Below are 26,840 nucleotides of genomic sequence, written 5' to 3'. Positions count from 1 at the left end.
TGGCACTGCTGTGTCCCCTGGGGACCACGCCCAGCAGCACAGACTTTGCATCCCTCTGCAAAATGGGCCAGAGGGGTGGAGGGCCGGGAGGTGGCCGGGCTGGCTTTGATGGGGGTTTTAACGCTGCTGTTCTGTTTTGGGGGCTGGCTGGAGGAATTTCGGGGTGAGGGGGATTGGCCCCGGCTCAGGGCTCCCCATTTCCCTTCCCGTGGGCTTTTCTGTCTCTGTGAGTCTCCCTGGGCACCTCGGTGTGAGGAGGGGGCACAGCCCTTGAAGGGGCTGGGGGCACGGGGTGTCACTGTGGTGGACGCCCCTGTTTCCTGTGGCCTGGCCGTCACCACAGGTGATTCTCCTCCTTGCTTGGTGCTTCTTGGACGTGCTGGTGTCACTCCTGGGCTGGGTGTTGTGGACCTGCCCCGTGCCGGTGCCAAGGGGGTTTTCCCTGGGGTGCTGCCATGTGGTGCCTTAGGGACCCCCACACCATTTGGCAAGGTCAGCCGGGAAGGGGTGGGTGCCCGGCCCGTCACCCCCTGGCCAGGGGAGCTGGGTCGAGCAGGAGCCCTGGATGGTGGTGGCTGCCTCCTTGGAGGGGCAGCTGGTGGCTCCCGCATCCTGCAAGGAGAGAGAGCGGAGAGGAGCCAGGGAGCTGCTGCATCCCCCCACCCAGCCTGGTGTGGGCACATTCAGAAGGGAGGGAGGAAACAAAATTCGAGGATGTGAGGAAAAACTGCTCTGAAACCAGGCAGTCTGGGGCACGAACCATCTCTGCACCACCTACCTGCCCGAAGGGACCCTCCGGGGCTGTGCTGGCTCCCGGCGAGGGCTGGCACCCCGTGGGTGACCCGAGCTCTGTGGTGAGGGGGTGGCAGGGGACTGGGGGCGAGGAGGGACACGGGACCCCCAGGTGACGGGGGGCAGGGGGCTCTGGGAGCGGCTGACCAGCAGCGAGGGCTGAGGACCACGGGGGGCGGCTGCCTTCGAGGCCGGGCACAGCCAGACCTCGTGCTGCACTTGCTGCTGCGGGCTCCTGGTTTTCCAGGCTTGTTTGTGAGCTGTGGGAGAAAACGGAGAGGGGTTCGGCATCCCTGTCCCCTGCACCCACCCTCGAGTGCAGCCCCCCCAGCCATCGCTGAGCATCCAGCCCCCCGAGGATGCCGGTAGAAAGCTGAGCTCCTTGGAGAAGGGGCTTTTGGGGTCTGGCTGCATCTGAAAGTCTTCCATGACCTCTAGTGGCCACCGAAGCCAAAGAGAGTCCCCGAAACCAGATATTCCCCGGCAAAACGACGAGGCACGGCTGTACAAAAGCCTCCCGCTTTCAGGAGCCTCCTGCTCCTGAAAACGGCCACAGACACATCGAGACCCACGACAGACACTCCCCCCGCCCTCACCCAGCCGCGGGGTTTGGGGACGCGGGGACTCACAGAGGGAGGTGCAGCGACACGGGTCGTGCTTGTCCAGGTAGTGCTCCAGCGTGTCCCAGCCGCCCCCGACCCGCACCATGACGTGCTCCCGCAGGATCTGCACGGGATGCCGTGTGCCGTGAGCCCCGGAGAGGCGCTTGGGATGGGACACCCCCCACTTTTTAATCAGCCTCGGGGTGACACACTCAGCCGGGCTTGGAGAGCAGTGGGCTTGCCCTAAGTGCCACCAGGTCTCCCAGGGGACAGCTCCATTCCCGGCTCAGCTCCTGCTGCCATTCCAACAGGTACCTTTCATCCTCCCAAGGAGAAAGGGGACCATTTTGGAAAAACCCTCTCCATTTTCATGTGCTGAGTTCTTTGGCCAGGCTTAGGGGATGAATCCAGGCAGGGACAGAGCTTCTCAGTGTTCCTATTGCTGGGTAAGACCTGGCTCTGGCTTGGTGAGGGACAGCCTGTTTTGCCCTGTACACATGGATGGTTACAGCCATGCAAACACTGACAGCAGGGCTGAGCTTCCCTGCTGCCCTGCTTTGGGAATAATGGTCAAAACACCCACACTGGCCCCATTTGGGGGATGGATTATGGAAGAGGCATCGAGGCAGCAGAGAGGCATTCCTTGTGCCTGTGCCCCAAGAGCACGGGGAGCAGCAGACTCACCCGGACGAAGATGAGGGTGTCGGAGTCGCCCACGCGGTATTTCCCTTCGGATATCTTGATCATGGGGAACTGGACAGGGCAGGTACAGCGGCTCACCAGGTGCTGGACCTGCGGGCAGCAGGAATGGGTCCTGGAATGGCCATCCCCATCCATCTCCATCCCCATCCCCACCTCCATTCCCATCCCCATCCCCGTCCATCCCCATGCTCCTCCCCATCCCGTGCCCCTCCTCACCATCTGGTCGAGGTTGTTGAGGTCCCGTGGTTTCCTGGGGGGCCGGGGCAGGGGGGTGTCTGTGGGGGGCAGGTCCAGCTCCTGGCGAAGCTCCTCCTCGATCTCCTCCTCCATCTGCACCAGGGTCGGGGCGCGCACGCCGAAGCGGGAGGCGCGACGTGCCAGCTCCAGCAGGCACAGCACGAAGTTCTTCTCGTTCTTCCTCAGCACCAGGTCCTCCGTCTCAAACATCAGCACATCTGGGGCAGGGCAGGGCTGGGCTGAGCCAGGGCTGGCACGTGGGGATGGGGACAAAGGGGACGGGGGCACAGATGGAGTCAAAACCCGCCCAAAGGGGTGCTACTCACTGGAGCCATCCCGCTGGGAATATGGTTGGGTTCAACAAGAGCTGGGATAAATTAAAGGATTTAAGATCTTCTTGGGCATCTACAGCTGTTTCATGGCATTGCAAAGCCACAAAACTCAAGTCTGGGTGCCTTGAGAGTGTGTCACTCTGTGCCATTCCCCTTCCTGGGCATCCACTGGTGGTAGGACAGGCTGACAGACCCTTTGCTGAGCCAGGATTTCTCCTGCTCTCCTTACAGCTGGGATCATGCCATGCCTGGCAGGGACACACTGGGCCATACACCCTTTCCTTTTCCACCCCTCCAGCACATACTTGCACCCAAGCAAACACACTGGGTGTGTGCCAGCACCTTGCAAAGCTGCTGCCAAGCCTGGAGGAGCTTGTGCAAGGAATGCCAGCTCAGGGATGCATGCACAGGGTGCTACCCCGTGCCAGGGTGGCACTGATTTTGGGGGACACACGGGAAAACACCCGAGGTGATGTCAGGAGCATCTGGAGGGGGTTGTACACAGACACATGGACAACAGGAACTTGGCATCTTACCTTTGATATCCATCTCCTTCCTGCACCACTGGATGAAATTGGAGACGTTGTCCCTGGCCTGGAAGGTGCCTGGCTGTGCTGTGAGGTTGCAGGTGACACCGGCAGTGGGCAGGTGGAGGTGACGGGCCACCTCGGGGTAGGCGCGGGCGAACTCCCCGGCCACCTGGGTGACGTTGTTGGCGTGGGAGCAGAGCACAGCCCCCGTTTCCAGCACCTCCACAAAGGTGCCCACCTCGATGTCCAGGTCATACAGCTCCTTCAGCCACTCCGCCAGGTCCTCCTTCATGGCGTACAGGTACTGCTGGCTGGTCGGGTAGGGACGGATGCTCCGCACCGCTGGGCCTGGAGTCCCCCACATTCTGCCATGGGACTGGGAGGAGGTTGAGGGAGAGGGATGATGGGGATATGGGTGATGGGGACATGGGGAACTGCCCTGGCCGTGCCCCCAGCCCACCTCCCCAGCAGCCACACTCACCCGGTGCCACTTGCTCCCTGCCAGCCAGGACGGTGACGCCGCCGTCCTCCTGGTGTCCAGAGCCCTTCTGGGGTCTGAGGGCTGAAGGAAATCACCCTCCTGGGCAGTGGGTGTTTTGTTTCCTTCCCAAGTGCTGATCCCTTCTCCTTGGTGACAAGGGACTGGCTGCAAACACTCCCTGTTAACCCTTCAGCACCTGCTCCTCCCCAGCCATGCCAGGGGTGGATTTCCCCCTCCCCCCCCCCCCCCCCCCCGGGCCCTGGCTCCAGGACAGGAAGGAATTAGCAGCTCATCAGCTTCCCAAGTTGCTCACAAGCACATGAGAGGGATTTTCCCCCCTTCCCAACACCCCTCCACCCACCTCCCCTGCAGGTGGGGTGACCTGGTGGCCCTACAAGATGCATCTTCAGGGCAACCTCAGGGTGAGGAGGGTTTATTTCCACACCCACCTTTGGGCTTTCTCTGCCCTGTGTTTCCTTGCAAACTTCTTCCCAAATTGCTCACAACAGCGAGGTCTTTGGTAAAAACCAAGCTCCTCCAGGGACAGTGTGACTCCAGGAGTTGGGGCTTTAAAGAAATAACTACACACGAGTGGGCACCTCTGGGAATGTGGGATACTCCCTCCCTAACCCAGGGCTTGCAGAGCTGCAACAACACCCAGGTACATCTGCTAAAAGCAAATCTACCAGGGAAGTGCTCTCGCCTCAGGACCGAAACAGAGCCTCTCATGTGCTCAGGGGGCTCTGTTGTGGGCTTTAGGGGGCTTCTTGCTGTGTTGAGAGACCTGTCCTCTCCCTCGAGCCAGCTGCTGATGCTCATTGCAGCTCACTGTCCAGCCAGTGTCATTTTGGGGGAGGAAATGCAAGAATCCCAGCTATTCTGCCTGGGAATGTGTGGCAGGCTGGAGGAGTCTGCGCCTGGCATGCCCAGCCAGGGAGCTCAGCAGGAGAAAAGGACCCTTGTGAAGCTGGATTTCCAGCCAGGGCACCCAGTGGGGTTGACTGCACAGCTCAGGGTGTGAGTTCACCTCCCCCAGGTCCCCCCCACACCAGTGGGGTGCAGCTGACACAGCACAGTCACCCCATCCCTGGCAGAAATGCTGTGCTCTGCCCCAGCCCTGGCAGCATCACAGGACCCCAAGGCTCCCGATGGGACACAGCCACAGGAAACACAGAGCAGCAAGCCAGGGAGGAAAAGGAAAACCCAAAAAGGGGAGAGGTTTTGAGGTTGTCCCATCCTCACCTTCCAGTCACACAGCAGATGGGATGCCTGCTTTCTCCTAAGGGAACAGGAAAGGGGATAATGAACTGCTGCTTCTTGGCAAAGCTGCAGGTGTAGAGTATCCCTGGGGTACAGCCTGGCCCAGAAATCCTCCTGCACATGGAGCAGGAGTGACACTGCTCTCCTACCCTGCTTGACACCCAGAGCAAATGCCTTGACAGAAATACCTTGTCCAGTGCCAGCTTTCCCCACGAATCCTCCATCCCCCCATCAATCCCTCCTTTAATCTCCCATCACCTCATCAATGCCCCCATTAATCCTCCCATCACACTGCAGATCCCACAGCCAGTGGCAGCCCAGGGAGCTGGTTGGGGTGTTCCCTGTCCCTTGGGAAGCAAGGATCCACCTTCACACACTTCAATAGGCTGGAGGGCCCCCATCAGCATGAATTCAGCCTGGGGAAAAAACCTATTAACACATCCCAAGGTGTGGAAAAATCCTCAGTAATTTGGGAGGAAGTAGGGAATAGAGTTTCCCTGTTTTCATCACCATCAGTGAGTTTACAGTGGGATCCATTTCCTCCCTTTGATCCAGCAAGCACAAAAGCTGAGGCCAAATTCAGCAATACCCACTCCAACCCCAAACACCCACAGGCATCTTAAACACAGCCCTGTCAGGAAACCAGAGATTGGCTTAAAAAAAAAAAACAACAAACCAAAAGCAAACTGGGACATGAAAACAAGCAGAAATCCCAATGCCACGTATCCAGAGGTTCTTTTTATTTGCCAAGAGGTTTCCAAGCCCTTGGGACTCCCTGCAAGCCTTATTATCATTCAATTCCAAATGAAAATGCTGCGGTCCCGTTTCTTTGGCAACGCTGAAAGTCCCCTGAGATTTTAAGCAGATGAAGTGACCATGTTCGTGTCTGTGCACGAGGGGCTCACTCACAAGTTTTAAGAAGAACAGGAGGAGTGGTGGCTCTCCATCCTGCCAAACCCACACCCCAGCTGGCAGCTGGCTGCACCGAAAACCCTTGGGAAGTACCAGCCTTGGCACCTTGCCTGGGGCAAGCCTGGCTCCTGCCCTCTCTAGGGAAGGTTTAGGGTGAGCGAGGGCAAATGGAGGATGTTGTGCTGAAGAAAAGACTCCTCAGAGCTGCTGGCATGGGGAAAGCACGCTGGCATGGCACCACAGCACAGCACCCTGACACAGCACCCTGACACAGCACTGGCACAGCAGGACCAGCCCAAAGCAGTGCTGGGGTCTGAGTCCTGGGAGAACCATCAGTGACACAGCTGCCCACCTGTGTATGACCCCGGTACGGTGAAAATCCCCCAATCTCTCCAATCAAAGGACATTTTAATAAAGTTGAGCCCCGTCTTGCTCAGCACCGATGGCATTTGCTGCCGTGGAATTCCAGCCCTGGGAAGCTGAGCTTGCCCACCTGCCATGGGACACGATGGCCCTTTGTGGACATGACAGGAGCCAGCAGCGTTTCCAGGTGGGGAGCCTGCTTCGGGAAAGGAATGAGGAATATGCAGCCGTGCTGTCCTTGTGAGCCTGCATGCACAGACATGTCTGTCCTGCTCACCCTCTCCTCTTCCCCTCCTCCCCCAGTAATTTGTCAACCCCGTGTTCATCCAACTGTGGCACAGGGACTCAAAAACACACCAATCCTGCCTCTTGCAGAGACAAAGCAGAGCTGCCCGTGAGCTGCGCAGTCACATGGTCATATCTCAGCTGTGCCTCCCCTCTCTCTCCACCCCAAAGAGGCTCCTGCACCAAACCCCTCTGGTCTCTCCCCCCAAATCCCACCATGTTGGTGTCTCCAGCTGGTGCCTCACCAGAGCTCTGGGATGTGAGCACAGCCCAGCAAAGCATCCCTGACCCCCCATCCCTGGGGCTCTGAGCACACAGCAAGGGCAAAGCTCAACACGGATCCAGAGTTTTGTCCAAATGTCTCTTTTGTTTTAAGCAGGAAACATTCTCAGTCTCATATTTAAAAGCATCCAAACCCCAAGCCAAGCGAGGCACTTCTCTCTCTGGTCGTGGGAAAACAACAGATATCAACAAACATCAACAAAGATATCAAAAAGTAGCAACAAACCCCAGTCCTGCTTTGGAAAAAAAGGTGTAACGATATCCTGAATGTTAACAGAAATGGGTGTGATTGCAGTCTCCATGGCTTTTTTGTGGTCTTTTAAAAAAAATACTGTCTCCCAAAGCCTCCAAGCCCACCTGGCTGTGGCAGACCTGTCCCACTGCATCCATGCTGTGCTGGGACCCTGCTCCACCATCCCATGGCTCCAGCCATCCACAGGCAGCCGGTCTCCCTGCCAAACCATCCTCAGACAGGAACCCGGAGTCAAAGAAAGAGGGATCCAGGCAGCGGTGAGCAAGGTGGGGTTCAGAGCCCCGTTCCATCCCAGCAGGTTCTGCTCAGAAGAGGACCTGCCCGCTGTTTGCGTCCCAGCAGCCCATCCAGGGGAGCTGGGTGGCCCATTTGCCAGTGGCCACCACTTGCAGCTTTGCCCGGTCAAACTTCCAGAACTGGTCGTCCCGGAAGAAGTAGACAAAGCCGTCGCGGTGGGTGAGGGCCCCCGCCGTGCCGGGGGGCAGCCCCTGCCAGTCCCGCAGGCTGCGGGGGTAGTAGGGCTCCACAGCGAGGGTCTCCTCGCTCACCACGAAGTACTTGGGGCCCTTGAACAGCACCAGGCGCCGGAGCTGCTGGAAGAAGAGCGCGGTGTCCGGGTGCCGAGGGAGCCCGCGGGCGCTGCACTTTTGGGGAAAACCTGTCTCCAGGGTGGAGCCCGCGTAGCGCCAGCACCGACCACCTGGGGAGAGACAGGGAGGAGCTCAGAGCCCACCCCAAAGGGGTCCATGGCAGGACCAGCTCCAGGAGATGTGGAAAGACTCAGCCATGGAGACAGCCTTGTGTCCGTGATGTTCATCCCACTGGTGACCCAACCAGCACCACTGCGGGGCTGCCCCAAGGAACAGGTTGGGGGGAACTGAGGCACAGCAGCTCAGGGGTTTGAAGGCACAGAAAGGGACTGCCAGGGACAGAGCAAGGGCCCCCCCCATGCTGCTTCCTTGAAAACCTCCCCCTGTTGCTGCACAGTGAATGGGACAGACAGACCCGGACCTGACCTGGGCTGGGATGACACTGCAGCAGCAGGAATTGTGATGGGGACCGATGGCTCGGCCATCCCCACAGTGCCCCGTCCCCACAGTGCCCTGTCCCCACAGTGCACTGTCCCCACAGTGTCCTGTCCCCACAGCACAGGCAGACAAAAGCCCCTTTCTGCTCCCAAGCTGCAGCCTGACCCAGCCCTGGAGAGGGATGGAGGGAGCGGCGAGGGCTGTAGAGGCAGAGGGGCTTTGGCTCCCACCCAGCAGCAGCAACAAAGCCCCTTTTCTGAAGAACCAGCAACTGGTTTCCATTAAAAGCTGGGGCTGACCCTGGCAGCCAGGCTGCCTGGTTTGACCTTCCTCTCCCCATCCGGCTGTGGTGTGCTGCCAGCCAGCTTATGGATGGCATTCCAGCTCCAGGGGCAGCTCAGCCCCCAGCATGACACAGGGATCCATGTGTGCCATGAAACCTCCACACTCAGCTCCTCTCCACCACGTCTTTGGGGAGTGTTTTCTCCCTGAGACCCCACAGGGTTTGATGCACCTGGTTTGGTTCTGACACACCGGTGAGCTCTGCTCTCCTGAGCAGGCTGATGGGGAAACTGAGGCACAAGGGGGTGATGTGGCTGCCGGGGTGATACATCCCAGGCCACACAGTTCATCTGTGGCAGGCACCAAGCCCAGGGTTTTGCACACCCAGGACACCACAGTGCCTCAACTCTGCACTGGGAGGGGACATGGGCAGGAGAAGGTGCTCCAGCCAGACCTGGACAACAACCAGCCCTGCAGGCAGGAGCAGCAGGAGCTACAACAGGAGCTTCTGTTGTGGTGAGTGCCCAGGCCTCACCTACCTTTGAAGAAGTAGAACTTGCCACTGAGCTGGGACCAGGCACAGGCGTCGATGCCAGCGGGGAGGCCGGGCCAGTGTCTCTCCAGGGGCTGTGGGTCACTGGCATTACCATTTGCTGACACCACCCAGTAGTGGCTGCCCTTGAAGATGTAGAGGTTGTGATCCGCATCTGTGAGGCAGAGGGAGGGTGTCCCGGGTGAGAATCCTCATTCCACCGCCCCACCACTGCTCCCCAGCTCCCCTCTCCCCCTCACACAGTCCTGTGGTGTTTTGGGGATGTGTTGGATGTTCCCTTCTGCCTCTCCAGTCATCCCCTCAGCTTTCATGATTCACTGCCTTCGCTCCAGCCTGGAGAGGATAAAAGCTGATCACAGCTCCAGCCTCATCTTTCACAGCTGAGCTCCTGCAGTGATTAATTCTTGCCATGGCCCAAGTTTCAGGATGTTTCCCCTGCTTCTGGCACACCCAGCCATCGCTGTGCCCTCCAGATGCACTCTGCTCCACGGCAGCAACGTGCATCAGTGATCCCACCAGTCCCAGGAGCACATGCAGGGCTGTGGATGAGTCAAACCCCCCCTTCCCACCACTGGAGCTTATCAGAGCAGAACCAGGCCGGGACAAGGGGAGGGGTGCACAATTTGGGTGAGGGTCACACTGGCCAACACCCACCAGAGGTTATGGCATCGAAGTAGGAGTGGCAGTAGTAGGTGCTGAGGCTCCTCTGCTGCTGGTCCCTGCCATAAAGATCCGTGTTCCAGTCCTGGAAATGGGTGAAGACCTTTCCTGGGAGCTGGATGGCCGAGCCCTTGGAGGGTTTCCCTGGGACAGACCAAAAGGTGGTGAGTTGTGGAGAAGAGGCAGGGAATGGGCTTTGTCCAAAGCACAGAGCTGAGGAGCCATCCCAGGGCTCCAAACACTCCCTGTCCCACTCTCTAGTTCCTGTCCCCCTCTATGTGTTGGTGGCAAAGACCCCTTGGTACCCCAAAAAACACGCACCAGCATTTCCCTGCTTGCAGACAAGCAGGCAGCAAGTCCAACCCTCCCTGCCCTGGAGGAGCTGGTGCCCACCCCACACGTCCTCCCACATCTTCCTCCCCAGCCACACAGGGGATGCTCAGGGAAGCCAGGCTCACCGTACAAGTTCTGGACGGCCAAGATGTCATCCCAGCTGAGGACAAAATCCTTGCTGAGCTTCTTGTAGTAGGGAGACATCAGGGCGCTCTTGACGGGGGAGTGCTCCAGCCCCAGCGTGTGCCCGACCTCGTGAGCCACCACGATGAAGAGGTTGCGCCCTTTGCCGCTGCGCAGGGACCAGCGCTCGGCGCTGTCAAAGTGGGCTTCCCCACGCCGGGGGAAGAAGGCGTGGGCCAGGGCACCTCCTGGGGACACGAGAGCCGTCAGGGACCACGGGGCAGGGGGCACATGCAGCTCTGGTTTGCCTAAATGGGCACCAGTTTCAGCTCTGGTTTGGAGGGTGCCGTCAAATGGGGAGGGCTCCTTAAAGGCCACCAGCAATAAGGAATATCCTACAAGGAATGTCTCAGCCACCTCACTGGCAGACCTCAGCTGCAGAGTCGGGAGGGAGGACCTCAAATCAGACAGCAAACTGGTGCAAACTGGGCTAAGAGGCGCTGCTGGGGCAGAGCCCTGCCTCCCTCACCCCCAGCCCTCCTCCCTGCCGGGGAAGAGCCCACGTTGTAAAAGAGCAGCTTACGAGGGGGAAGCGACCAGCACCTGGCCCATCGAAGGCGTTGTTGAGTCCATCGTTGTGGTCCCCGTGGAAGAAGGTCAGGCGGATGTCAGCGGGGCCGTCCTGCACCTCCCAAAACAGCAGGGAGGACACGTTGCTCCAGAGCTCGAAGGCGGCTCTCACGGCCAGGCGCACCTCGTGCTGCGGCAGGTACGGCGGCCAGTTCACCACCCGGTACGTCAGGTGCCTCTTGTACCACCTCCCACCTGCAGCGGGGGCAAGCTCAGCGTGACGATGGGCACCTGGACTTGTTCTCCCACCCAGGAGCGGAGGAAAGCTTCCCAATGCTGGGAAGTGCTTTCCCAAAGCGAAGCTGAAAGTCAACTCAGTGCCACCAGCAACCCTGGCACCCTGCACCACCATGAAATCCCACCAGAGCCCACCCAGAGATTGCCAAGGCTGGAGCTGCAACCAAATCCCAGGAGAGGGGCCAAAAGGTCTTTGAGGAGAGGAGAAGCTGGGGCACCGAGTTTGAACCCCACCCTTGCCTCAGTAAACTCTCCAGAGCCAAATCCAGCATGGGGCCCTGCTGGAAGGTCTCCTGCCTGATGCCAGCTCCATGTCCAAAAGATGCAGCCCAAGGGCTGGATTTCAGGGAGAGAAAGCAAAGCTACCTCTGGAAACAAGTTAGGCAAAGGAATGGGAAGGGGTCTTGGCAGCACCTTGGGGGCACAACAGATTACTGCCCAAGGCTTCCTTAAAAGCTTTCAGGTGAGGCAGAGCCCTGAGGCCACCAGGACAATGAAGAAGGGGACAAGCTTGTGTGACCCCCCCTAAGCTCCCCTCTCCTCCTACCACACAGGAGTGCAAAGATGTGTGTTCCTGCAGCTGCTGAGCAGCATCACAGCCTCCTCCTCCTCCTCCAGCACCCCTTGGCAGCTGTGGGGACCCCAGGGCCCTGGGATTACATCTGGCAGGGTGCATCTGGCCAGGAGCAGGAAAAAAGCCATGGGGCCCTGGGGAGATGTGGGTGCCAGAGCCGGTGCCGAGGCGTGGGAGTGGTGACAGACCTCCAGTGTCTGCATCTGCTCCAGATGTGCGGGAAAACAGGGGGAACAGAGCCGGCAGCACGCTGGGGCTCGCTGCTCCGGGTCTGAGCCAAGAGCTTAGACCTGGCAGACATCCAACCCCAGCTCTGCCTCCTTCTCCCCCATTTCTGAGGAGCCCATGGCAGGGGAGACTCAGGGCCAGCTGGTCACGCTCCTGGGGTCAGAACCAGTTCCCATTGCTTGACAGTGCGGCGACAGCCCCCAACTCCAAAGGGACATGGATGCACTTCCACCAGGACACACCCTGCGTGGCAAAGGCTAAAACCTGCCTAGATGGCTGCAGCCCTAAAACAAAGCCCTGGCATCCCATCCTTCCCTCCACGGGAGCAGGGCATCTACTATCAGAGGAGGATGGATGGCACTAGCAGGCAAGGCTGGGTGAGCCAGATGTGGCCAGCTCTTGGGAAGAGGATGGTCTGACATTTGGCCCTTCCCTCTCTGCCTCACTGCCCGCCTGTCCTGGGCTTGGGATGGCTCCTGCAAGGGCCAGACTGCATGTCAGGGCTTTGGAAGGAAAGCCAGAGGCTGGAGGAGGATGAGGGAGCTCTCCTGGGGCTGTACACTGCCAGCCCTGCCAGATGCAGAGACAGCCTGACACGGCACAGAGCTCTTTCTTAATCTCGCCTTCATTTTTCCCATGTCCTAAGCACAGCTGGCCCCGGCCCTCTTGCTCTCTAGGAATCCAGTTACTCATCCACAAGCCCAGGAGGGAGCTCATGAGGGACAAGAGGCCCAATCCTGGACACACACAGGAGCACAGAAGGATGCTAGGGGCAGAGTTAAACCCCTTAACATGGCTGAAATTACTCCCTGGGTCAAGCAGCCCAGTGCTGGCAGGTTTTGTGGTTACTGCTGGGTGATTAACACACGTCAGAATTCCCAAAGCTCAGCAAAACCTAGAGATAACTTCACTGTTTGCCAGCTCCTGCCCTCCAGATCATGGCATCACAGGCATTATCCAGGGCCACAGTGACCTGATCGCTCCTTGGGAGATGTCCTGGCTCCCTCAACAGCAGTAAAATGACCCCTGAGAGCCAAATTTCCCCACGAGTGGGAGTTGCACCTCTAATCACCGCTGACATCAAGACACACAGAACAACCGAAAATAAAGAGGTTTAAAAATAAAGAAATGCAAAGCCCAAGTGGGCCCTGGGGTGGACGTGGTGCAGCCAGGGCCGCACCTCCCACCCGCAGCAGCATCCCACAGAGTCCGGGATGGGAGAGCTGGACTTGCAGCATTCCAGCAGCCCAGAACACAGACTCCACGGGGCCCCCCCGGGGTCAGTGCTCCCCGTGCCCCCCGGGGTCGGTGCTCACCGTGCTGTGCCGTGCGCCGGCGGCGCCGGGCGGCCGATGCCCGGCGTGTCCCAACAGCTCTGCTCTCCCCGTCATCGGTGCCGCACCGCGGCTGAGCCATCTGATGGAGCGTGGGGGCATCCAGCACCCCGCTGAGCGGGAGGTGGGTCACCCGCTGGAAATCCCTGGAAAGGGAAGGGAGATATCAGCACCCACATCCAGACCCCCGCCCCGGGGGGTTTCAGTGATGTTCGTGCCGAGGATTGGGCCTGAGCCAGGGTTTTCACCCAGCAAGCCTCACACCCCGCCACCAGGACTTCACCCAGGTGATAAAATAAGAACCACAGCCCACTTGTAAGTCATCTCCTAGCAGTGCAAAAGCAGACAGGGGAGCCTAAAAAAGTGCCTTTTCCAGTTTTTAACCCTATTTATTTGACTTGGTGTTTGACTTTGCACTTGACTTTGCACGGGGTCAGGCCAGGGATGCTCCCAGAGCCGATGTTATCTCCTTAGGAGAAGTCCAAGCAGGGGCTGGCTGCTCGGGCCCCCCCCCCCGACATCTCCCAGCCGTCCCCAACCTCGGCCTCCCCGCAGATATTATTGCAAGGGGAGCACCGGGCCATAAAAGGCAAATAAAGCAGCTCAGCAGGCGCCGGGTGCCAGCAGCCGGCATCCAGCTGCGGGAGCCGGGCACGGACCGGCCCTTCCAAAAAGGACCGGTTGTGCTTTACCATCGGACCGTGAGAGAGAGCCTCCAGCTGCAAAGAGACCCCTCCGGCTGCAAAAAGACCCTCTGAGTGCTGGCACCCTGCAGGCAGCTGGAGCTGCCGAGTTTTTCCCGCAGTTTTCAGTGACAGGCTCCCACCTCAGCGCCTCGGTGAACTCGGCGGGGCTGTGTGTGCCGGCCCCCGGCTCGCCGAAGTAGCCGTATTTCTCCAGGAACAGCTGCAAGAAGAGATGGGAGAAGTGCAGCTCAGAGCTTGTGGGTGGCTTGGGAAGGGAGGGGAAAAAAGGAGATGCAGTGGCAAACAGTGCTGCAAACCCGGGGCTGCGTGAAATTCCCACTTAGTTTTTTCCTGAGACCTCTGCACCTCAAGCAGCCGCACCTCCTGTGCCCGTACAGGTTTAGGTGTGTCTCCACCCCATCATTTTTGATGGCTCTTGGGGTTTTTGGCCATGACACGACGGAGGCGTAGGAGGAAACATTGCATCAAGAGATCAAAACACTCTGCTGCCGTGTCATCCACGGCCAGAGGCGACCAAACCCACAGCTCTGATCCCCTCAGCTCAACGCAGCGATTGAAATAAAGGCTAAATCGCTGTGGACACGAGGAGGGTGGGGTGAGATGGGGTCAGGCTGCAGCCTCCCCCCATCCCCACGCAGGATGTGCTGCTGCAAAGTGGAGACGCGCTGGGGGCAATCAGCTCTGCCAAACCATTCTTCTCCTTATCGGCCATTGACACGGATGGAGGTTGTCTCTCTGAACTTGCTCCAACACTTAAATTGTATGTTAAGGAAAATAAACGGCTTCCCTCGGCTCAGGCTGCTCCCCAGCTCTCGGAGAAGTTAATAGCCGGGGTCACAGGAATGCTCCACACCCGCCCGCCCCGCGGGGGATGTCTGCGGGAGACAAACAAGCTGCCCAGCATCCTGTTAGTGCAGCAGAGTCGGAGGAGTTACAGTAGTGAATAATAAGAAGAATAAAAAGTGAAAGTGGTGGCTTCCTTTCCCCCGCATCCCAAAGGAGAGGTGTGAGGAGCAGCAGGAATGCCATGGGCTGACCCGGACAGCACGGCCGGTGCCCTCCAGGAAAACGTGTGTTTTTAAAGCTGCTTCCCTCCCTGCTCATCTCAGGGCAGGGAAAAGGGGGTTGGGATGTCAACCTCAACCCAGTCCCCCTGTGGAGGAGGCAGCATCCCTTCCTGGGCCTGTCACCTGGCAAGGAGCAGGAATGGCTTATGGACATGGCAGTCCTTAGGTGTGCCAGGGCCTCTTCTTCTCCTTCTCCTGCCCAAACCTTCTGCTTGCCACTAACAGTCATCTTCACATCACCCCCAAACACATCACCCCTGCACCTGCCACCTCCCCATGGGTAGGGCAGGCACATCCCCGTGTGCTCCTGCAGACCTTATCTCCTCCAGGTGCCGAGCTTGATCTCCTCTCTTACACCCCTTCTACCTGGAGGATCCCCCTCTGGCTGCAGCACAGCAAGGACTGGCACAGCTTCCTGCTGGGACACGCTCCTCACCCGGCCCAGAGGAAGAATTTGGCCATTTTTCCCACCAAAGGAGCCTGTCTCAGCTGGAGGCACCAGCAGCTCCTTGCAGCAGCACCAGGCTGCAGCAGTGAGAGCCCAGTGTGGCCAGAGCCACCCAGACCCCCCACACCTGGTCAGGTGAGTCAGGATAAATCAGGCCTGAGCAAGAGCTGTGCTGGCAGGTGAGAGCATTGGCTTGTTCACTGGGAGAAGCCACAACACCTCTGCCCAAGGATGGACTGTACAGCCTGGACATGCCATCCCCCAGCCCTAACTCCCCACTTTACATGGGTACCAGGAGACAAAATACATTGGCAGCTCAGGATGAGGACACAGAGAAGGAGGATATGGGGATGGAGGAACCTCCCTGGGGATGGGGTGGCTTGGAGCCCTAAGAGAGTAGTCTGGAGAGGAGAAGGTATCTCGCTCTCTTCCTCTGTCTTTGTATTTTTATAAAGTTCTCCCCCAGAATTAGAAAATCCCCTAGTTACATATATGGGTGCAGGGTGATGATCTCAGTGGTGACATCACCACAGATAAATGTGAGCTGAGAAGCACAAGGGCAGAAAATCCCGGGTCTCAAATCACAGCACGGCCTAAACTTTTTCTATCACACATTTGCTTTCACTCAGCATCTAAAACAAAACAACCTGAAGCTGTTTCCTTGCCTGTAACCCAACACAGTCCCATTCATAAAGCATGAAAATGGTTTCTCCCCACCATGATCTCATGAAGGCTTGAAACCCCATCTGGACAAGTCAGGGTGCCCAGCAAAAAAAGCAACTGGTGTCAAGCAGCTGCTCTTGAGCAGCACCAGGAGGCACACAGGCCACTGGCTTTATCATTCCTGCCCAGATCTCCTTGGGCTTTGCAAATCCAACCAAAGCAGCAGTTTTGCTGTGGTTTCTGGTCTGTGTCATATGGAGGTTCTCACACACAGCCACCAACTCTCCAGCTGCAAAATCATCAGGAAAAATTTTATTAAATTTTCTAGACACACCTACTGTCAGTTAAGGGTGATGGTAGTCCTGGAAACACAAAGCTGCAGGAGAGGGATGTGCTGATCCTCCACTCTGTCAGGCATTTATCAGAGCACAGACCACACAAAGCCCCCTGGACCAGAGAGTTTTCAGGGTGCAGGGGAACCCAAGAGCCTCATGCCACAGTGCCCTGTGATTGAACCAGCACTCAAGGCCCCCTCCAGCACTGCACAACCCCCCCAGAGCCCAGCTAGGCTCTGGTAGGGCTGGGTGGAATCCAGCACCAGCCCATTAAACCTCCCCAGAGACAGCAATGCAAAGCCTGGCCATGCTGGGAAAACCCCCTCCCTCCTGCCCTAGATGGGGAAATGCTCTTTTCCATACAATAGGAAAAGAAAAACAGCAGGAAACCGAGAGCTGAACATTAATATGAAATATGGCCAGCTCCCCCTGCACATGAGGGAGGGAGAGGAGGACAGATCTGGCTGCCTGGGAGCCAGTGCTGGGGCAGAAAAACCTTTGGAGCTGCAGCAGGGACAGCGGGAGGAGAGTCTTGGGGAGATGGATGGGCCGTTCCCATCTCAGGGCTCTGATGTGGAGCCTGTTACAACCCTGGAAATCATCTCTGCTGAGAGCTAAAGCCAAGGAAACACCTTGCCCTTCGACCACAGGCATCCCAGGTGGAAGGCAGCCAACAGCAAATACAATTAGTCCTCCCTCCCTGGAAACCGGGATAACACGAGTGCGGAGACAGCAGGCTCCGGTCCTGCCTGCTCTCCCCTCCTGGGGGAACTTCTGGCTCCTTTCCACCAGCTAAGTACCAGAGAAGCCTCACACTGGGCTCCTGCTGAGCATGGTCCCTCTGCTCTGCCTGGTACAAACCTCATCTCTCCCCTCCGTCCCCCGGCAGCGGAGGGAAGCGATCCCATCCTGCTGAAGGGTGGGCAGGAGCTTCATGCTGTGGTTACAGAGGATGCCTGTCTCAAGCTGCACCTCAAAAGTCTTTTGTTTTCAGTCATGAAATGGCAGCACCCCACCAAGGCAGCCCAGGTGTGTCCTCAGCCCTCGTCCCAGCAGCCCCAGGCTCCATCCTGCATCATCTCACCACCAAGATGGGCACGGTGGCTCCCACTTTTCATCCTCAGTTTCCCCCTGTACAGACACGAGGAGAGCTGACCCCAGAGCGTGTTTTGGCCTGGTCACAGAAGAAGCAGGGGCTCCTCCTGCCCACCGAGTCGCTGCTGCCTGGGAGCTGCCTCCAGAAGATGTCACAGCAATTAAAAACGCTCATTTGCTTCCACTCTCCCAAGCCACATCCCTGCAAACCCTCAGGCAGAGTCCTTGCGCCTCTTTTGTTTAAGTGTGTGTACAAGTATCTATATAAATATTATATCTACGGGCACAGAGAGACACATAAGAAGGGAGATTAGCGAGCACAGAGTTTGGTTGCCCTCCTGCCGAAAAGGCAGCAAAACCCCAGCTCATTCTGTGTGTTAGTGACAGAGGGTGATTAACGCCCCAAACCCCTCCGGCTGCTGGGATGTCCCCTGCTGTGCCTAATTGGTCCTGAGGGAATCTCCTCTCCCACCTACCCTTCCTGAAAATCTACTTTAGCAACAAAATATCCATTTGCCACTGAAGAGGTAGGTCTTTTAAGTTCCTTTTATTTTCACACTCGACCTTGTGGAGCTGAAGGACAACAAGCCAGGACTGTATCAGGTCTGACTAAAACCACTCCTGGTTTCAGTAACCGGTTGGGTGGGGCTCGGAGCAAACTGGTCCAATGGAAGGTGTCCCTGTCCATGGCGGAGGGTTGGAATGAGATGAGCTTTAAAGTCCCTTCCAACCCTAAACATTCTACGATTCTGCGATAATTCACTGGGAACCCCCAGCTTTGCCCCAGCACCCCACGCCGATGGGCTGCACCCCCCACCACAGCTCCAGCAGCACCAGAACCCCCGAGCGCGACCCAAAGCTTGGGGAAAACAGGGAAAAAACACCGGGCTTGGCCAAACCTTCCCCTTGCGAATACCAGAGCGGCTGACAAACCAGTTTGGTCACGCAGAGGCTGGTTGTGCTTTCATGTCTAAGGAGAGAAAGGAAACCAGACGCTCGGTCTTGCCCCTCCACCGGGGTGGGAACCGGGGGGGACGCGACGTCCCCGCCGCCGCCGCCGCGGCCCCTTGCCCGGCGGGCGATGTTCGCCGCAACAAGCGGGGATTGTTCTGGGGGAGAAGCAGGAAGAGAGCAGGGCTGTTGGCGCTGCGGTGACTCACGGGGCTGTAAATCACACCGGGGGACTGCCGGCTGACTCGGAGCCGCTCGCCACATCCGCGCTGCCGGCGGCGGCTCGGACAGGAGACCCCACGGGTGCCGCGTGTCCACGCAGAGCCCAGCGATGCCTCACGGGGGGGATGCCTCCTCCTCCTCTCCCCCGCTCCTTCCATGGCCGTGCCGAGGCTGAACAGCGGGAATTTCTCACAGGAAGAAGAATTTCTTCCCCTTGTTTCAGAGGGAAGATGTGGGGTGCCTCGGGAGCACGCAGGGGTCCCAGCTGACCTCCCGGCCCCACCATGTGCCGGGTGGTACCCAGAGACCCCCGCTCCATCCAGGCTGTGCTCAGCATCCAGCATCCCAGCTGGATGCTCCTTAAAGGAGCTCAGCCGGACACTGGAGCATTTCTCAGCACAAACACAGCTCAGAGTCCTAAATGTAAGTCCTTGGGTGGCTGAGGGGGAAAACAGACAGGCCATGAGCAAGATAGGAAGGAGGAGTGCAGGATAGGGGGAAAAAAAATGAAAAAAAAACCCCAAACACCTAAATGAGAATGTCCCAGTCCCAGAGTCTCGCTCACCATTCCCATTCACTTCCTTTCCTAATTTCCCCCCTATTTTTCTTCCCACTGCAACAGACCTGTAGCTTCTCACACAAATCTCTGCAGATTGTCCTTTGTCCTTGGCACCACCAGCACCTCGCTGTGCTCCTCACTCCCAACACAGGCTGAGATCTCCCATGCCCTCTGTATTTTACACAGTTCCCCCGGGATCAGGGAATCTCGGGCATTACCACAGCCCAGACAGACAACATGCTCTCTCACATCAGACCCTCTCCTATCTGGAGCCTGCAGATGATAAGATGATTTAACAGACAAATGTTTCAAATTAAATTTCCCAACTTTCCTTCTTTTTTTCTTTTACCCTTTTTTTTTTTTTTTCGAGCTGCAGTTGATATGGATGCAGTGAAAACATGGGCTCAAGCCAGGAAAAGAGCACAACTGGACATTTTCTCAGTCTTGTGCATGTAAGTTTACACAGCCCATTGTTGCTAACTTTGGCTATTTTAAAAGCAACAACAACAACAAAAAAAAAGCTTTGGAAGGAAAGCCTGGCTCTGAAAGCCACAAGTTACTAGAACTATTTGATGTTATGTGAGAATTTCAGCTTCCTTCTAAAAGAAAATTAACTGCTCAGTTTATTTAGACAAGCTTTCTCACTCCATTTTCGTTGTGTGTGTTGTCCCAAAGTCCCTGGGCAGCACAGCCCATCCCACTGGGGAAACTGAGGCAGAGAGACAGGAAAGTCATTTGTCCAGCCCTCCTCACCTGGGATCTGCCACAATCCTGGGATATGCTCTGAGGCTTTCAGGGAAAAGTTCTCAGAAGTCACCAGTGAGAACCTTTTTAAACCTCTTGCCCTCAATCAGTTAGTTTTCTTTTACAGTGAATTTTAAATTATTGATTTTCTGAGCATAAAATCTTCGCAGATTTTTTTTCTCCAGGTGGCATGAGGGGCTGGGTTGAGGTTTGTGCACAATGGGACAAGCACACCTATAAATAACCTCTCTGAAACAACATCTCCCAGCATAAGAAACCTACACATCAAAACAAGCCTCCAAGCATTTATGTCCACTTTCACAGCATGTGAAAAATCACAATTAATTCATGAGGATTTGCTGACTGGGGTTTAAAATTAAACATCTGTGCAAATCTACACTGGATCGATGCCCAAACAAGGAAAAAATCCCCAACACAAACCTTTGCTCACCAGCCAAATCTCATACCTTGTCCTCCCAAAACAAACAGGAAGGGATGGTGGCACAACATGACAATGATATGGGGACAAACAAAAGAAATCCAAACAGAGGTGATGGGGAAAGCCCTGGGGAGAGGCAGGGAGGGGAAGGACTGGCATTTGTCCCCTCCTGATATGCTGGGAGATGGAAAGGTTTCCTCATGCAAGAGTTCTGTTGTTGTTGAGCTCTGTGGACAGGTGGGTTTGCAGAGACACATCAACCGTGGGGACACCTGAAGACAGGCTGAGAGAGCTGGGGTTGTTCAGCCTGCAGAAGAGAAGGCTGCAGGGACACCTGGAGCCCCTTCCAGTGCCTAAAAGGGCTTCAAGAGAGCTGGAGAAGGACTTGGGTCAAGGGCCTGGAGTGATAGGACAAGGAAGGATGGCTTTAAACTGAAGGACGGCAGAGCTAGATTAGATATTGGGAAGAAATTCTTCCCTCTGAGGATCATGAGGCTCTGACACAGCTTGCCCAGAGAAGCTGTGGCTGCCCCATCCCTGGAAATGTCCAAGGCCAGGTTGGAAGGGGCTTGGAGCAACCTGGTCCAGTGGAAGGTGTCCCTGCCCACGGTAAGGGGTGATTTTGAGAGTCCCTTCCAACCCAAACCATCCTGGGATTCTGTGACACACCTCCACATACAGCACATACAGGCACACACCTCGACATTCCAACACAACCCCGTGGCACAGGCCCATCTCCAGCTGGCACAGCCACACCCCGTGACACACACACGCCACAGGTACCCACGGCACACCTGCGGATGCACAGGCACTCACAGGCACTCACCTGTGGTGGGAATGTACCTGGGAGACAGGGGCACACCTATGGCACGGGCACACCGGGGCCATGGGCACACAGGGGACACACACCTTGTGCAGGGGCACACAAGTGCCACAGGCACACCCAGAGCACGGGCACACCCAGGACACGGGCACACGGAGACACACGGACACACGGAGACACACGGGCACACGGGGACAGGCGCACACCCAGGACACGGGCATCCCACGCCGCCCGGGAGCAGCCGGCGGGCAGCAGCGCCCGCTCCCATCCCGCTCCCATCCCGCTCCCATCCCGCCCCGCTCCCGGTGCCGGTGCCGGTGCCGGCCCTACCTCCGCCTGCCGCCGCTGCCCCGGGGCCGGGGCGGGCTGTGCCGGTGCGGGCCGTGCCGCCGCCAGCAGCCCCAGCGCCAGCGCGGCCCGCAGCGGTCCGGCCATCCCGGCTCCGCTCCCGCCGCTCCGCTCGGCCCCGGGAGCCGCCGCCTCTCCCCGCCCCGGCCCCGGGGGCGGCCCCAGCCCCGGCCGAGGGCAGGGCTCCGCCGGCGGCACCGGGCGGAGGGGGCTGTCCCTGCTCGGGGAGTCCTCGCCGCCCCCCGTCCTGCTCCGGGGGGATGACCCCCCGTGCCCCGTCCCCAGGGAGCATCCCGCTGCGGGTGTGTCTCTCCGGGCTGCTCAGGGTGCTGGGGCAGCGGCTCTGCCCGGTTTGAAGCTGAAGGAAAGACAAGGAGAAGGTAATTCCTGCTTTCCTTAAACCCGAGTTCATCCAGTCCACCCCACGCGGATGCAGAGCGCACAGGGGCTTGGAGGGCCGGGGTCCCTCTCGGCCAGCACTTGCCATGAGCACAGAAGGCTGGATGGGCAATGCTTTCCCCTCTTCAGGGGTCTGGCAAAACCCTCGGTGCTCTCTCAAGCTTTAGATAATAACCACACACTCAGGTTTGTGGTTTACACTTAAATTTCCCTCCCAGGTGTGGAACGTGGAAAAGGAACCCGCGGACAAGGATGGGCTGTTTGCCACCCAAAGCAACACGCTGTGCCTGTGTCAGTGTCACAGCTCTCCTGCAGCTCGGACACAGCTGATCATCCTGTGCCTTCCACTGATAGGTCAACAGCTCTGTTTACTCACAGCAGTATTTTGTTTTAACTGTTTTGTTTTAATTTGACTAAAGCAAAAGGATGTTTTGATTCTGCTTTGGTTCAGGGGGAAAAAAAATAGGATGTGACTTATATGTGCTTTTGTTTTCATGCCAGCTTCAACCCCACACCTATTTTAAAGCTCCCAGGCCTCTTCCTCCTCTTTTTAAACATGCCAAAACCTGAAGTTACAGGAGCATCTGTTGAGCACAGCCTGAAGAGATCGGCAGGGATCCTGTGACACATTGTTTTTTAGTTGGACAGGGTTGAGCATGTAGGGGAGGGAGGCAGGATTTGAAGGAGAGAGAAAGGGACCTGCATAACACGACAAAATAGGGAAGACGCTGAGCTATGAGGAAAAAATAAAGGAGAAATTAAGAAGGTGACATCTGGGCCAGTAAGGGCTGACCGAGGGGCTGTCAGAGAGCACGGTGGGCAGCTGGCACAGCCTGTGCAATGGTGTGAGGGGAATACTCAGCCCTGGGAGGAGGGAGAGCCAAGGGATGGCCGCTCCTTACACAGGTCAGCCTCGCGCTTCCTTTCAAAACAAGAGCAGCTCCGTCTGCAAATGCGTCCGTGTTTGCGTGGTATCTAAGGAAGCAACTGATCCATCTGCTCTTCCACTTAAGAATATGGATGATGAGAAAGTGACTGGCTCGGCTCCAGCAGGAGCAGGAAACTCCCTCCTCTGCTCATTGTAATGTGGGGAAGCGTCTGGGAGGGCACCTGCAGCCCCTGGAGCAGCCAGCTTTCCGACCGGGCACTTCCCGGGGCTGCTGCCTTAAGTCCTCAGGGGTTTTGGCATTCAGATGGAGAAGAGATCAGCCCAGCCTTGGAGATGCCAAATCATATTTCTCTGCAGATTTTTGGCTGGGAGTATAAAGATGTTTTTCCAGCTGCTGTAATAGGAGCGGTATCAGGAACAGAAAAACTATCTCGTGGAAAGGTGAACAGATTTCCAGCTTTCTCAGTGTTGAGAAAGAGCTCAGAAATGAGGCCAAGAAAAAAATTTGAATCCTTGTAACTTCTACCCCAAAACTGAAACCTGACAGGGAAAAAGCTGACATAGTTCTACTAAAAACCATTCTCAAAAGAGCATGATAAATAGATCCATACAAGCTCTGTCTGCTTAAACATCCTCAGTTTCTTGGATTTATGGACAAAATGCCATCTCCCTTGAATTTAACTCAAAAGGTCTCAATGCAATTATTGAGCTTGATTTCCAAACCCTTTCCTAAGACACCTACACAGCTTGAACTTGGAGATCCAGAGGGTTCCTAATTTAATAGCACTATCATATTCCCCTGAAATCATCACGAAGCACTGAGTGCCATTACCACAGGCACGGAGTCTGGGATGGGGGAGGCTGCTTTGTCAATATGGGCACAGCAAGAGCAGCTGAGCACTGCAAAGAGCTGAAGCCCCAGTGAGTCACCCTCAGAGGTGAGACTTAAGAGTTTATAAACCAACATAATGAAACAGCACTTAAGTGACGTGAGCTTTTCTCTGAGCAGCTTTGAATGTTTACCACAACTGATAAGCAAATAGCAACACCATTACTCCTCTGTGGCAGCTCCTACCCAAGATGGATGTGATGCACAAGAACCGACAGTTAGAAACCTTTAATGCTTTGCACTAAGACCTGGGTTGATTTGTTCTGTTTCACCTACTCCAGAACAGCCATTTTCAGGCATTTGCTGCTCCAGGATGGCTCACTGGGTGCTATGTCAAGCAATGTCCAAAATACTCATCCAGCTGCTGGAAGGTGGCCAGATCCAGGACCACTTTGGATCAGATCAGAGGGGCACAGTCACAGCTTTCCCTCCCGACCCCAGCCTGCAAGAGGCAAATTCTTTACCAAGGCACAAGCAGCTTACGTTCCCCAAGCTTTGGCTGTCACAAGGGTGAAGCTTTTCTGCTCAGACACTGTTTTCTCAGGTACTTAATTCGTGCACAGTAAGTTCTCACAGGTCAGAGGACTTTCCCATGTCCTCAGTGTGTTAGAAAGTCTGTCTCTCCCAGTATCCTGTCCCCAACAGAGCCAGGAACAGACACTTACCAGAAGGGTGTTACAGAGAAAATGCAAAGTCTGTGCAGACTTCCCTTGGCTTTACCTTTTGTGTTCAGAGTTCCTGGAAGTCAGCGAGGTCAAGAGGCTGCATCCAGCTGACGAGCCCTCCTACAAACACATCAATTTGCTGGATTTGTTTGAATCTCACCAGTTATTTGCTCAGAGGACAGCCAAAACCACGCACCCCTTTCAAGGATCAGGGTGGCACCCGAGTTCCAGCAAACCTTGGTATGAAAAGTGAACTTCTGAGCAGCTTGGGGTGCGTTCTGACAGCTGTGTTTATTACAACAGCTTATTATTATTATTATGACAGCTGTTTATTACAACAGCTTTACAAGCAATTGCTACAGCAGCATTAGCAGCATCATCTACTGGGACAGCACCACATGAGCTCTTCGTTACCCTGGAAATGGGAATTATCAGTTCTAGATTAGGCAAAGCAGCACAGATGGAATCCTGCCCTCAAACCCCCAAAGACTTGAATTACTGGCTTCAGTCACTGCTCCCATATCTCTCTTTAGGACTGTGGTATTCGAGCAACTTAAAAGTTGCATTTCTTCTCAGGGTGAGGTGGGTTTGGCTGCAAAGAGCCAGCATGGAAACTATTCGGCTGCCTCTGAGATTGTTTAGCTATTATTGTGGCATTTCAGCTCTGTAACGATCACATGCCTCTTTTGCATTGGCATCCCTCTTTTCTCCACGAAGTCCTTGTTGAGCTTGGCAAGTGCTAGATGTGTTTTTATAAATAAACCACCAGCATTCCATACGGGACTGATTCCCCAAACGAAACCCTCGCTGCTTAGAAAATGTATTATTGGAGGATAGATCATAAATAGAGATGAAGGCAGCAGAGCAGAGCTGTTCTTAGCTATGCTGAGAACAACCCAAACTCCTTCTTTCTGCTGGGATAGCCTCTCCTGGTGTTCTTCCTCCTCATAAATTCACTGTCCTGTCCCTCCTTAGTTTGGAATTTTATTATATGAAGTCCTGCCAAATTCTCACAGGGCACCGTGAAGAGCTAAAATTAATTCAATCCTTAATATACTAATTTTTATACGCTTTTTACTTTGCTTTTAACCTCAATTAAAGCTTATCCTGGTGAACTTTAGGCAGTTGTGGAGAAAAACTGCAGCGCTAAAGGACTTGGCAGAAGCAGTCAGAGGGCAATGACATAGTTAAACCATCATCTGGGTTTATCTCTTTTACAGAACATCACTTCCCGGGCCTCCCTGAACTAGTTTAACTCTCTCTACACCAAAAGCAACTAAAACAACCCACACTGGCCCCAGCACAGCCAGGTTTTGCTCAGCTCAGCCATTCCCAACTCTCTGCTCAGCTCCAAGGGCTCTGGGTGCAGCCCCAGCAGGGACACTGCTGTTCCCTGCTGCTGATCCCTGCTTTCCTTCCACTCCATCCAGCTCCCTCCACTCCTGGATGTGCCAGTGCAGCTGTGGGCAAGAGCACCCTCTAGCCTCTTCATTCCAAATACTAACTCCAGCTTAAAAACCATCAACCTCCAACTTTTCTAGCCCAGCAAAACAACAGATAGTGAATTTGTCAACAGTTTGCCTTTCTGAAGCCTCACATGCCATACATTAAATTTTATACTGCCACTAACACACATATACCTCAAATTCCACTGTTTTAAGAGGAACAAACTGCCCACAATCCATGACAGAGGCATTTCCTGACAGAGCAGATGCTTCCCAGGAGAAACCTGAAAAAGGCCCAGCAGAGTCACTACATTTACAGCCACGGGGAATGCTGATTTGAACTTGGTTACCATGACCATGAATGCACACCAAGCTGGGGAGCTGCCTTACAAACCTTAACAAAAGCCAGTTTTGTTCATTTCTCTGTGAGATATTTTGCAGCTCTGTGAGCCCAGCTGTAACTACAGACCCCAAGAACTTGTATTTATAGTGTTGCCCCTGGAATATTGGACAGCCAGACGTTCTTTCTCAAAGGCCTGTGATGCAAAGGCAGCACTGGGCATGAGCTGACTGGGGCAGTGCCAGCTTCCCAGATTCCCAGCACCTCACCTGTGCAGAGGAGGGATAATGAACTTCCATTGTATCTTCATCCTTTGGCTTCGCAGCTGAATCCCAAATTCTCACAATTCATCTACTGAACCTCACCTGTACCTGATCTCAAATAAATCAGCTACACACAGCACTTGTTTGCATCACCCACATTTCAAAAGCAGCAACTAGAGGTACAGCAAGGTATAGCAAACCACCTTTTTCTTTCTTTTTTTAAGCAATCCCACCTTGTTTTTTGAGCTGTTCTGGCCCTTGGCAGCAGGAGAACACACACTGAGCTCTGCCTTGCACCCAAGCAGGTGTGGGGTAGGACTGCAGGCAGCACAGAGTTCTGTCTTAGAGGGAATAGGAGAGGAGGGGACAAGTCTGCAAGTCTTGGATAGAGGGCATGGATAGCAAGGAGGCTCACACCAACTTAATTGCAGATTTTGGGAACGCAGAAAGCTCAGGTCAAAGCTGCAGTGCCATTCCAAACAATAAGGGCTTATTTACTGCTTAGGCCACATCACAGGAATGCTGGGAATACATAA

At 55.8% G+C, this 26,840-nt stretch overlaps 2 protein-coding genes across 2 annotated transcripts; both read right to left on the bottom strand.

The window, feature by feature from the left end:
* LOC127481048 (GAS2-like protein 2A) lies at window positions 1-3,559 on the bottom strand. Its single transcript, XM_051809881.1, has 5 exons — window positions 3,202-3,559; window positions 2,313-2,551; window positions 2,079-2,186; window positions 1,422-1,518; window positions 1-1,052 (listed from the first exon to the last, which is right to left on the bottom strand). The coding sequence occupies exons 1-5, from the start codon at window positions 3,557-3,559 to the stop codon at window positions 775-777; spliced, it is 1,080 nt and encodes a 359-aa protein (XP_051665841.1). The 3' UTR covers window positions 1-774.
* A 2,100-nt stretch (window positions 3,560-5,659) lies between these two features.
* MMP28 (matrix metallopeptidase 28) lies at window positions 5,660-21,501 on the bottom strand. Its single transcript, XM_051809495.1, has 8 exons — window positions 21,397-21,501; window positions 13,840-13,919; window positions 12,996-13,159; window positions 10,614-10,835; window positions 10,013-10,258; window positions 9,549-9,698; window positions 8,881-9,048; window positions 5,660-7,731 (listed from the first exon to the last, which is right to left on the bottom strand). Exons 1-8 carry the CDS (start codon window positions 21,499-21,501, stop codon window positions 7,337-7,339), a joined length of 1,530 nt encoding a protein of 509 aa, XP_051665455.1. The 3' UTR covers window positions 5,660-7,336.
* Between the last annotated feature and the right edge of the window lie 5,339 nt (window positions 21,502-26,840).

This window comes from Manacus candei, unplaced genomic scaffold, assembly GCF_025592945.1.
Source record: "Manacus candei isolate 608988 ecotype Guabito, Panama unplaced genomic scaffold, ASM2559294v1 h1tg000076l, whole genome shotgun sequence".
Lineage (NCBI taxonomy): Eukaryota > Metazoa > Chordata > Aves > Passeriformes > Pipridae > Manacus > Manacus candei.
Note: the sequence above shows the minus strand (reverse complement) of the source record. Positions and strands in the feature narration are given on the sequence as shown.

Bases quoted from the DNA above. Each gene is read 5' to 3' on its own strand.
- LOC127481048 (XM_051809881.1), bottom strand. From the start codon at position 3,559: ATGTGGGGGACTCCAGGCCCAGCGGTGCGGAGCATCCGTCCCTACCCG. The intron at 2,187-2,312 runs GTGAGGAGGGGC...TGCTGCCCGCAG, and splicing joins TCAACAACCTCGACCAGATG to GTCCAGCACCTGGTGAGCCG. The intron at 1,519-2,078 runs GTGAGTCTGCTG...CATCCCGTGCAG, and splicing joins ACACCCTCATCTTCGTCCGG to ATCCTGCGGGAGCACGTCAT.
- MMP28 (XM_051809495.1), bottom strand. From the start codon at position 21,501: ATGGCCGGACCGCTGCGGGCCGCGCTGGCGCTGGGGCTGCTGGCGGCG. The intron at 13,920-21,396 runs GTAGGGCCGGCA...CTCTTCTTGCAG, and splicing joins GGCAGCGGCGGCAGGCGGAG to CTGTTCCTGGAGAAATACGG. The intron at 9,699-10,012 runs GTGAGCCTGGCT...GGTCTGTCCCAG, and splicing joins GGCCGTCCAGAACTTGTACG to GGAAACCCTCCAAGGGCTCG.